At 48.4% G+C, this 12,584-nt stretch overlaps 1 protein-coding gene across 1 annotated transcript; it reads right to left on the bottom strand.

Annotated features, from left to right (window-relative positions):
• Positions 1-218: 218 nt before the first annotated feature.
• Positions 219-12,375, bottom strand: PTGER3 (prostaglandin E receptor 3). The gene is made up of 2 exons (XM_074597154.1): positions 11,482-12,375; positions 219-3,461 (listed from the first exon to the last, which is right to left on the bottom strand). The coding sequence occupies exons 1-2, from the start codon at positions 12,307-12,309 to the stop codon at positions 3,174-3,176; spliced, it is 1,116 nt and encodes a 371-aa protein (XP_074453255.1). The 5' UTR covers positions 12,310-12,375; the 3' UTR covers positions 219-3,173.
• Positions 12,376-12,584: the final 209 nt, after the last annotated feature.

Genomic DNA, 12,584 nt, shown 5'->3' on the forward strand with positions numbered 1-12,584 from the left:
TGGCAAAGCCCAGGTAACCATTTATCGAAGGCCAGTCACTCAACAATGCTTCATGGCGCTCGGTTCGGGGAAGGGATGGGCCAGCACCCTGTGGCTCCGCTGGCCAGGACCCGCATGGAGAGGGGCCACGGCTCATGCCACGGACTGGAATTCCTGTGGGGAATTGTCCTGACATTGTGTCCCAGGCAAGAGCAACCCAGGAAACGGAGACTGGCTATTCTGCCGAACTTTTATTCTGACGGATACAACACACATTGATTTGATACACAGACAAGCTAGTTTTTAAGGCAAACAATGATGTCAAAATCGTTTTTCCATACCCTACAGTTCCCATAACACCTCTGACAGAAGTACAACAGATTAAAACCAGTATTAGAAATACTACTTTAGTGGAATTTAAATACATCACATAAAAGTCATTATTAAAGAAATGCAACACAAATACACCTTCCCACTCAAACAGGTAGATGGGAAATAAAAGCTTTCATTTACGCTTAAGCTCTTTGAATTCCTTTTTGAAAGTGCGTTCCTCCAGCCAGGCCCCGCCACGGCTGGCAAACAGTGCTTAAACTCCTTTTCTGTAAACAAATTAAAAGCAGACGTTTTTTCCCATGTTCTGATATTTAAAGTAGCTTCTTCATATTCCCGCACCCAGAGAGGGACAGAACTGCCTTTTTCCAACTGTAAAAGTCAGTGTCCTGTTTCACTAAGAAAAGGCACGGCGTAACAGAATTACTCGCAGTGAGCCGAAGTGAAACCCCCCGGCACTTGGGACCAAGGAGCCCGAGCGCGGCTCCCCGAGAACCGAAGCAGGGCCCTTCCCACAGCCGAGGTCAGGCCACGGCACCCCCGAGCTCTTCTCTCACTCCACCTCCTGCACTGATTGTGCACAGGGGAAACCAGACCCTCCTCCTGCCGGTGAAAAAGAGCGGATCAAAGGGGATTGATTCCCTCTTCCTCGCAGAACGTCTCCCGCGGTGCCCGCGCAGGGTCCCAGACGAGCCGCGCGCTCTGCGAGTGCCGCTGCTCAGAAATGTCTCCACCAAGAATGACTCAGTCCAATTGCTAAGGTCACCCCGACATATTTTACAAGCGACTGGGTTTGTTTATTTGTTTTAAAAAGCTAACGTACATAAACTGAACAATACCAATCCTCTGGGCAGCACAACAGGCTTTTAATATTCCAAAATAACTTAAAAAAAACGGATGAATCTTGCAAGGCACTTTTTCAAAGAGAAGGAATACGATTTTAATTTTGCCGTGTTCCCCCCAGTGCTGATTAGTAAATGAAGCGGGGCGAGCAGCCCCGTTGCCGTGCAGGCTCCCCGCGGGCTCGGCGCAGCCCGAGGGACGCAGGCGACTCCTAACTGAAAGAGGAATTTAGCCCATTAAATTGAAGACGGCGATGAGTACCGCTAACCAACGGCAGTGCCTCGCAAAATGTGCCGCTGGGCTTTTAGGCTGGCTCGTGAATTCAAGTAAGACGTTGGCTTTTAGGCTGCACTCGAACGCCACCCAGGTAAAATTTGATTTATGTAGACAGCAGCTTCTGCTGTCAGATTAATTATTTCTGTTTGACTGATATGAAGACAAGGAATTAGGCAATGCGGCAGCAGAACAAGAAAAGTGAGTAGCCAGTTTCTCTTTTGAGTAGTTACTTTTATAAACGAAGGAAGAGAAGTAAAAATAAAGGTTCCGTGCAAGAAATTCCTAGCAGATGCAGGATGACACTTGCCTTTACGGCCCCTGAATTCAGTACTCTATGGCACATAGTATCTGGTGTACAACTACACGATATACTGTGTTTTATTGTGTTTCCACCTAATTTCACCCATGAGGCCAGGAAACAGGAGACGTTAGAGGCCACGAAACAGGAGACGTTAGAGGCTAACACCTACAAAAGGGTGAAGAAAACGAGGAAAAAATGTAGCCCCTTTAAAAACAAACTTCAGATGTGACACAAATGGATTAGAACTCAAGTTTTCTAATAAAACCTGAAAGTTACTTGGGGGAAAGATCTGACTAACACACACACTTCTACCCACCTCTTCCAGTCTGCTTTATTTTAAAAATTCCCACAGCTGCCATATCTCTCAAATTTGTCTTTTTGGAGGAAAGAAGAAATAAAGCATTTTGGGGTACTATTTTGGCCACTTTACAGGACATTTTAGTAATGAAGACGTTTTGAGTGGCATCCCCATTACTTAAAAATCATCTGATGTTCATTTTATTCCTGGACACGTGCATTTCCAAATAAAACAACTCATATGAACACAGCATTTTTGGCTTTGTAAACCTTTGCCATTAACCTACAGGAAGAACATTTACCGCCTCTTACCTGTTTATCACCCTCTCCATCTGCTCAAAGTAGTTTTATAGTGTGCTTGGCAAACAGCAATTCTTGTTACGCCTGGGTATTTCACAGGCTGCTATTTAAAAAAAAAAATCACAGCTTCCTCCCTTGTGCTGTTTGTCCCAGTGCTACATCCTCCTCCTCCTCCGCAGACGAGCTCACTTTAGCATCCACACAGAACAAGTATTTATCGGGACTAAGCCATGTGCCACGAGACTCGTGCTACTTTCAAAGAGAGTGACACGCCAGCATTGGTACAACACCATCTTTTCAGTTTTAAACCACTGAAATCCAAATAAAGTCTCCTAACTTTGGCTTCCTTTAATCCTTGTATTTTTTGCCCCTTTCTTCCCTTGTCCCTCCAGAAAAAAAGGAGGAAGAAGGACTCTCTGAAGTAGATAATCTTAGTATTAATATACATATAGGAGTGGGTATCTTCAGTAATTTAATGTGTTGAACCTGTTCCACGTGTCCCCTGATCGGAAAACCATTTTTTCTACCTTAATGCAGGAAAATTCCCTCCAAACTCTATTTTCGGCACACAAACCGTCATGTTCTGCAGCTCATGCAGAATATGCACGTTCTGCAGTTATGAATGGCAAGAACAACAGAATGTAGAAACAAAACCAATTCCTTCCTCTGTATTTGAGAATTTTTGGCACATTGGATAAATAATCACTCGGCACTATAAGGTCACTCAGCAATACCATTTTCAGCGGTTTACGCAGATGCTAACATGTTACAGATACCCCAATTCACAGTAAGATTTAAAACTGCTCGTTGGCAAAAGCAGCTCCCATGCAAATGGATCAGTGCTCCTTCAGGCCGTTGTCCGTCGGATTTCCTCCGACAAGGTGATGGATCTCTCCTTCCACTCATTGTTGGAGCACTTGGAGACAGCGTTGGCTGCTTGACAGAACTTCTGGAGGAGGATCTTTCTGAGCAGCAGGTAAACCCAGGGATCCAGTATCTGGTTTAGCGAGGCCAAACGCACAGCCGTCAGGAAGAAATTGCATTCCTTGTGCAGTTCCGAGCCTTGGGCTTCACCCAAGAACCCCTTGCAGTGTTCAAAGGATGTGTGGCTGAAGATCATCTTCAACATCGTTATCTAAGGAAAGTTAGGAGGAAAAAGCAATGTATGTTAAGAGACCGTTATCTGTATATCACTGTATGCAAATACCCCTAAAGGCAAAATCCTGTCAAATATTTTTCTTCCCTCGTCCGATTCAAACTGTGATCAGAGCAAATGAGCACTGAGAGCAGCTCGGCTTTTGTGTGTGTGTGTGTGAAACGAGTGATACATGTGATACTTTTCAGCTATCATCACGTTTATTTATAGATCTCACACTAAGACAAGGCAGCACATGCTGCTGCCTGGCCTGAGACACAAGAGAAAGCCACGTGCTGAGTCACAGAGGTTCAAGACGGCCTTGGCTAGAAAGGGAAAGGATTGACCACACAGAATGGACTTCAAGGGACTCATTTTATCGTTACCATATTATCATAATTACGAGGAACAGCCGAGTAACTCATGATGAGTAGAGCTCTTCAAAACTATGTTATGAACAGTAAATGTCAGAAAAAAGAATCTGAAATACAAAAATGTTTTCAGGTTTTTTTGAAGTTAAAATGTTTTATTCTATGACTTCTAAATTTTAGAATTTGATTTTAAGGTAAACTCTTCTACTTATGAACTGAGCCAGATTAAAAGAAAAAGGTTAATAAAGGTGTGTTAGGCTATGAGTCAAGAAAACAGAAAACAAATCTTTTTCTTTTCTCAAAAGCCACAGACGGCATTTTGTGTTCCCCTGACCTCGATGTCCTCCTTTTCCCCCTCAGCTCAGCTCCCCAGTGAACACAGCGACAGCTTTAGGCATCTGTTTTGCACAGCGTCCGAACTGGTATGACCCAGAGACACTATTTACACTGCAGAATGCTTCATACACGGAGAACTTCCCGTAACTGATGTCTCCCACACCTCGCAACACAGACCAGCAGTCTGTTCATATACTAACATACACCCATGGGAAATAAGAATCACGTTTTTAAAGATGTCAGACATATAATTTTCCATCGCTTAGTCGGTATCTGTTGTCTAAAGTTTTCTCCAGAGCTTTCTGTACCAACTACAGCTGCTTAAAAATATATCCCTCTAGAGGCATTCAGTGGCTTCTCTACAGATCAGCTACATTAGATCCCGTATTGCAATGTTTTTTCCCATAAACACAGGGGTCAACACGTCTCTGAGCAGGTACTTGGCATGCACCTTGCTGCCAAACGATGTGCCTATATCAGCTGCATTATGGGGAAAATACCTGTGCTCTTACACCCGGCTGTGATGCACGGTGAAGCCCTTGGGTGCTTCAGGGCAAGGAAAAAGGCAGAGCTGATGTGAGGAGGTCAGGGAAGTGCAAGCTGGCCTCCTCGCTGGGTACCGGGTCCTGCCACGGATGGAACTGTGGACCTGCCGCTTGGGAAGCCAGGGGTGGGGCCTGTGTGCTACACTCCATCCTCCGAGTCCTATGGAATGCCTCACTTTTCCGGCACAGGTCCTTTTTCTGCTTGCAAATCTCTTCTGGGCAGGACTTGAAGACCTTGACGGTCTGAATTTACTGTCTGGAAATCCTGCCGAATTGAGGTGCAGTAGGTCCGCACATTTTGATGTGTCTACTGTGTATGTCAAAGAGATGGATGCCTACGCACAGGGGCTCTGATGTCTGACGCACATCTAATTCACTGCCTTTGCAAAGGCCAGCGGTACCAGGCACTAAATAAACTGGCAGCCAGTCCTGGAAACAGCCTGAGGGACGAGACGCGCAGACCATTATCCGCAGCCCTGTCCAACTTCTTGACTTCAGCCTTTCGAAAGAACTGAGACGCTCTGCACCAGCTGCACCACGAGCCGAGCGATCCCAGCCCAGGCTTTCCCACAGAAGGCTGTCTTCAGAGCCGTGTCACCCAGAGAGGTCACAGCTGGACCACTGCTGTCCCCAGAAACTGGGACAGTCACAGCAAGAGTGACCAGGACAAGAGGATACGGGGGAGGATTTTTCCATTCAAAGGGATATTCTGGGTGCCAGATCAATAACCACGTGTTGACCTTGGAAAGACTTAGATGAGGCCGGAAGGCAGGGCACTCGGACAGCAAAGTAGAATTGTTTTTGTTTCTTTAAATAGAAGCAGTTGAGGATTCCATCCACTACATTTAATTTAAATAAGAATGAAAATAAGTAACCGTTGGTAGAGCTTTTCAAAAATACAGATAGATACAGATCCAGACCACAACAAACAGCCACTTGTGCACCAGAACCATACAACCACAATCCCACCACTTCCTCTGCCACCTCCGGCTGTTTGGGACACTGTCACTGTCACCGTCACTGCCCGGCCCGTGCTGCAGCACCTGCCTCCTGTGCCCACCGGAGCCCGGCACAGCAGGGCTGGCAGCATCACCGTGCCGTGAGGAGCAGCAGCACCACATGAATGCGCTGTGCCCACCTTACAGTCGAGGGAAACCACCTCCCGTCTGGCCTTCCCAGTATTGGCGTTACTTTCTCCCAGCTCAGCTCTTCCTTTGGGAACTCTGCAATGACCCTTGTTTTGCAGACCTTCTTATCCTGTTCTTTTGTTAGCAAATCCATGGGGCTACAAAAATATCAGGCTAATAAAACACATTTCCCAAGCAGGCAACCGCTGCTTATTTTTGATGTTATTACATAATATTCCTTTACCGGAATACTTGTTGGACCAACAATTGCCCTACTGGAAATTTTATTTGTTAGACATCCTTAGAGGCTGTTTATCATGGCCTGTACTGGTCTTCTAAATGAATTTAAAAAAAGACTGCAAAAGGTAAAGAAACAACATCCGGTGGAATAAAGTCAATGGAACTACACAATTTATGCCAATAAAAAATATGGCTCAAAATGCATATAGTAATAAAGTTGATAACTGTATTTATTCAATTAGAGTAGATAAAACTTTACTGTTATCACTGAATGTAGTTCTGTAATAATATTAAACCTCCACTCGCCTGGTTTTCAAATGTACAACCAAAGACAAGATGCTTTTTGTGAGATATCTATACGGTGTTTTGAATGAAGATGGATTGTAGTACCCAAGAACTTTTTGGGGTTGTTTCCTAGGCTCCCAGCTGGCAGCCATCGCTGTGATACATCGGCAGTGGCTTAACCTTACATGGGCGGCCCGTGTTACCTCGGGGACTCCCAGGCAGCTCACTATTATATTGCAAAGAGTTTAGAACAAACTTCCATTGTAGTTAGGGAAAAAAAAAAGGCAAAAACTTTCCAAAAATATTTGTCCAGTTTTAGAAACAATGTCAGAACCTGCTGCTATATGCAGCAAAAGATGGAGAATAAAACAGCTGATGTGCTTAAAGGTGCATATTTTTCAGCCAAGCCAGAGCTGAGTGTCTGGTCTGGAACGTAGGGTGAGAATCTGATGGGAAATTCCTGGTCCCAGACTGCAAAGTCTTTCCTTGAGAAAGCTTCCAAAAAAACAAATGTGTTTTCTATGCATCATGAAGACATGAGGATTCATCCTCTTACAATGCTTCTCCTCTCCCATCAGCCCTCATCTGTTGCTTCAATAATTCTCTCGCACATAAAGAAGCGAGCTGCAGAAGGAACAGAGGATGCTCCTGATGAAATGCCAACAGTGGCTGTGGTGAGTGAACTGTGGAAAGCCACGATGGAGAGGATATGATTTTCCCCTGTAATGACTACCAATACCTACAGTCATGTACCATCTTGTTTTAAAATCAAAATTATAATTTTGTGACATTAAATTTTTAGGGCTCTCTTCCGCCGCCGCTGATGAAGCTGAGGCTGAACAAGAGACTTCGGTTTCAGCAGGCCAAATGCCATTACAGACTCCGCTGGTGGACCCCAAAGCAGAACTTCCCATTGCCCAGCATGGGCATGGATTCCTTTTTTAAAGTAGAAATACTGCCTGTCGCAGGCAAAGCTAAGGCAAGGCCAGCATCCGCACCGGCTTAACCTTGGCTCTGCCCCTCGCTGTAACTGCTCGTCCATCGGATTGACAGTAATTCAGAAAGGATCCCAGTTATATGGCACCTGACGATCTACCTTTATTAGTGACCTTCTTGCAGTAGGGCAATGCAGCACCTCCTGGTGTGCACAGACCACAGAGGGATCGCTATGTCCTGGGGAAAACTGTTTCTCGGAGCCGGCTCCGCTCCAAGGCCATGCTGGTTTCTGCACCGCACGTCTGGCACAGGCACCAGCAGCTCAGTGGGCAGCGCTCCCCTCTGCCACCCCGCCGGGCACTCGCCGGCATGGCAGCCTCAAGCACATCACTTCTCTGCTCCTGAGGAACATACAACAGTGAAATCATCTGCAATCCTCAGAGAATTGCTGGAGAAAGCTGAGGATTTTAATAAGAACATATTTACAGAAGGATAATCATGCGGGGAATCATGACAGGGTCCCATCAAAGTCTAGCGGGATTCCAACAAATGGGGTCTAATTTTTTGTGACCCTATTTTGTGACAAATACAGTCCAGCAAAATCCAGTCTTTTGGCCAAACTGAATCGATCAGTACGCTGGGGCAGCTTTGAAACCGGTGGCTATTTCAGCCTCAGACGGCAGCAGAGCGTTAGTGGGAAGAGTGACTGACTCATAGAAAAGGAGACTGCTATTCTCCTTGCAGCTCAGTGATACCACTGTCTTTTTTTCTCTCTAAGTGAAGGTGCTTTCCATAGCTATGTTTTGCACACATAAAATTATTACAAAACGATATATTTTTAATAAAAATACCCGTAAAGGAGAATGTATTTAACTTCCGTCTGACAGGAGGGTTAAGGAGGAGTATTTTAATAGGAAAAGCAGCAGAACACCTGAGCATTTTGGCTTTAAATAGCCTTGAAACAACACTGTGACTGAATAATTTTGTAGCCTGGAGCTCTAGAAGAATTATTACGAGAATTCCAGTTTGTGCTGCACTGGTGTTTCTGTGCAATCAAGGAATAGCTTCCTCTGTCTTACCTCAGACTCATTTCAATCTGCTGTCAGTTTAGTTCGATGCCTATGCTCCACAGCCGAGCACCAAAATAAATAGAAGATTAGTCTGAACTGGAAACCACTTATGATAAAGCAATCTCTTATTTAAGTGGAGAGTTCTCCCAGGTTCTCCACGCTGAATTCAAGTAAGATCCCGAGTGCACAACAAAAGGAGACAATGCCTGCATTATATATGCACTTCCTCTCTTCTACCAAATCCAGCACGAATCAAGAAAAGGCGGGACACTTCATTAAGCATTTAGAGCACAGCCACTATCGTCAGAAGTTTCACTTTTCTATTAAATCACATTTGATTTTGTCATTTTCATCAACAGATCAAGTCTAAAAATACTGTCTGTGTAGAAGGGCATTGTTTACCTAATAGTAATAGTTGTCAGAATCTTTTAGTTCTCAGTTATAAAACTAAGATTTCTTTTTAAAAAAAAAAAAACACAAAAATATCTTCTGAAAATCCCTGGACTCCTGTTTCAGCTAAATTTCTTAAAACTGCTAAATGATGCAGCTACAGGTTAAATGAGCTCTACAATCTGGCTTTCACTGAAAAGGCACTTGCATTACTCCATGGTCACTCCTCCAAAAATCTGGCCTCTTATTCCCAATTCATACTTTGCAGTTGTACAGAAAACACTGAAGCGTAGCTCGTATAAATAAGCTCCTCTAGTCATGGCTCTTGATTTCAAGACTGTGAAGACTGGAGAGCATGCTGACCGGACAGAGAAGCTTTGCAGAACTCCACACAACAAGTTATATGTTTTCAACTGTCGGTGCGGCAGAGGGAAGCGAGCTGTTGAGGAAGTCCCTCTGGGTGACGGCTGTGTCCCCTGGTGGGGCAGCACTGCCCCACACCATTGCAGGAGACATGCAGAGGGCTGGCAGCCAGCGTCCCTTCAGATGGCCCTGCCCGGCACTCGCAGCGTCGGGCTCCTCGCCAGGGAGGCAGCTGACCTTCCGTGGCCAGACCTCCAAGAAGCCCTGCTCTCTCTTACCAGCTCCCCCAGTGCTTTCTGGAGGTGTCAGCATTGTTTACAACAGGCTCCGCTCTGTTAACTCATCCCATTAACCCTTCCCACAGATCCTTGCAGTCGAGCAAGGACAGCTCTATCCATTTGACTTCTGACTGTTAAATCTGCAAAAATGCCACGGGAAGCAAACCCCCAAGAGGAATTCCTGCATCCCCACTGATTTTTCTGACTACTCAGGTTCTGAAGGAAGAGAAAATGCATCCCTTATCTCAGGGATTTGCTGTCGATGCTACAAGTCTGGTTAAACTCTCAGGTGGAATGGCCCCGCGGCGCTGGGCTGGGTGAGGGAGCAGCAGCATGGGTCCTCGCTGCGGAGGGCCGGGCAGAACCTGCGTCCCAACGCAAGGACTACAAAGGCGAGGGCTGAGAGGCGAAAGTACTTCTTTCATTTAAAAACTGCCTGCTAATTTTTTCATCTGTTTAATTACAGACAAGCATGGAACAGTTAACTTTTGTAAAATAAAGAAATCCTGGTGCCTCCCCTTGGGATCTAACCGCCCGCGTCAGCGGGAGGTGCCACAGGAATGCCAGCGGCGAGCCCAGGTGTGCGGGACTGCGCGCCACCAGTGCACGGGGACACAGAAACAGCCACAGGGCAGTCTCCTGCTTTAACTCACCTCATCTAACGCTCCTTGGCCTGTGAGGAGCAGAGCATTGTTCTTTGCTCTCAAGTTCTCACTAACTTTTCAGTGTGGTTTCATATTTTCCTTTTGTCACAAGCTGTTTACAATCTCTAGAAAGTTAACTTACAGCCTCCGACTTAATTTTTTGGGGCAGGATTATTTTGTAGATTTGATGGCATTTTAACTAATTTACAAGGATAACATTACTAAATTAATTTTTTTCTATTTTTTACCTCATCCTCATCGGCTGTTAGCTTGCCACAGCTCCATTAACAAGAGCTCAAGTTCTCAGAGCACGGGAAGAAAGAAAAATCCTTCTCCGGCCATAAAATACCTTTCACCTAAGTTCAAAATGACCATAGCCAGCTTCAGCCCTTTGCTACGTATGGATCCCAAGTAAAAACTTCCCAAAAATCATACTCTGACAGCAGAACAAGCTGAGCCTTTCTAGCTGGAGTGCCAGACTCCCGGGTCTGCCCTTGTCCCACATGGCAGAAAGAGACAGAGATTCAGCTTCCTCCACTCCTAAATCATGAGGAGGCATTTAGCCCAGTGGGACAAGAAGGGGCATAAATGAGGAATAACAATAAAGTGGAAAGAAATGCAAGGGTCCTTTAAAAAAAAACCCAGAAACAAAAAGCCCTCAATGCTCCCATAAATAAGATACAGTGAGCAATCTGCTGAAAAGCGGAGGGCACTCTCAAAGTCCCAAGTTGCACCTTTTCTCATAAAGCACTGAAGTAAGTTTTGCTAGAAGGTGGGAGCAAACAAACAATCGCAAACGGCTGTTTCCCATGAGCACAGGGCTCCGTCGCACTAAGGTCCCAATAAACTTCCTCATGGGTTCCCCCAAACGAGGAACAAGCAGGTTGTGGTTCCCCTTGTCCCGTCACCTTCAGACCCCGTGGTGGTGGCCGGCAGGTACAACGTGCCGGGCAGGAGCACCCAGCCCGCCGTCCCTCCGGTGCCAGCTGCTCCCTCCCCTGCAAACCTGCCCCTTCTCTGCCCGGCGCCTGCGGCTCTGTGCCCTGAGCAGTGCCCTGTCCTGCTCCCGGACCCTCCGGCTCCTCGCGTCCTGCCTTTCTCCTCTGCACAAGGCTCCTGTTTTCCTCATCGTCCTTTGTTTTCCTCCTTTTCACTCTGGTTCCTTGGTCTGATTTTTCCAAATACACGGCACTTTGTCTGTCCTCTTGGACCTCTCCCAGCTTTTCTCCTACCAGCCTTCCATCCCCGACATCCCCAAGCTCTGTCCCTCTCCCCACTGTCTCTCCTCAGCGGCCATTCATGGCCATACCGTCCATGAGGAACCTGATCCACCAAGTGCCTCCCACCCTGCCCTGGCCGGCAGCTCCCGGGCCCAGCCTGCCCTCGGGGAGGGAGGAGGCCAGAGTGACCCATGGCGGGTGACAAGGTGACCTACCAGCAGCGGTGACCAGCAGGCTGAGAGGACACACATGATCCCCAAGAGCTGGATCAGTGTCTCTGTGGCGATCCGCCCCCACTGCTTGCTGGAGTGCGACGCAGTCGCTTTGGTCCGACAACGAGACACCAAGGCCTCGATGGTGGCCAGGTTGCAGGCCAGCGTTACCACGAGGGAGAGGAGCCCCAGGATGGTGAAGGTGGAGGCAAAGCAGAGGCTCCCGGTGAGCTGGCTGTCGCCGGTGCTGATGAAGCACCAGGTGCCGGGCCACTGCAGCGTGTACTGGCCCAGGCCGGCCACGGGCAGCAGGGCGAAGGCAAACACGGCCAGCCAGATCCCAAGCAGCACCGTCTTCGTCACCCGCGTCTTCATGTGGCTGGCATACCAGTGGGGCGCGCGGATGGCCAGCGTCCTCTCCACAGCCATGGCGCTGGCGATGAAGAGCGGGCAGAGGCCGAAGACGGTCATGCTGAAGCCGAAGAAGGAGCAGAGGTGGCCCGAGGGGTCGACGGCCTCCCAGGTGCGGTCAGCCAGGTAGACAGAGATGACGATGGGGCTGGTCAGCAGCTGCCCTAGCAGGTCGGTGATGGCCAGGGAGCCGATGCACAGCAGGAAGGACCGTTTCCTCCGGCTCCCCTTGGCCCGGTAGCTGCGGGAGACCAGCAGCATGGCCAGGGCATTGCCCACGATGCCCGTGATCATCATGGTCAGTGGGAACACCACCGAGACGGCGCCGCAGCCCTCCGCCGCCGGCCCCGTCCCGTTGCCCCGCTGACGCATGGCACCGGGCTCGGTGCCGTTGGGGCCGCCCTGGCACTGCCGGCTCATCCCGGCGGGCTACCGCGGCGGCGGCGCGGCGAGGGGCCGGCCCATGGCGCCCGGTAGCGCTGAGGCGAGCCGCGGTCGGCCGGGAGCCCTTATAAGGCGGGGGCGGGCAGAGGGGGCCGGCGCGGCCCGCCCTGAGGGGAGGGCGGAGGCGGCGCGGCACCGCCTCAGCCCCCGCCGGGCTCCGGGGGGGTTGTAGGGGGTCCGGCACTGCCCTACCACGAGCATGGCTCCCTCAGGCGGCCCGCCGGGCGCCATGGCGGGCACGGCTCCCTCAG

The sequence above is a fragment of the Larus michahellis genome, chromosome 8 (assembly GCF_964199755.1).
Source record: "Larus michahellis chromosome 8, bLarMic1.1, whole genome shotgun sequence".
Classification (NCBI taxonomy): Eukaryota; Metazoa; Chordata; class Aves; order Charadriiformes; family Laridae; genus Larus; species Larus michahellis.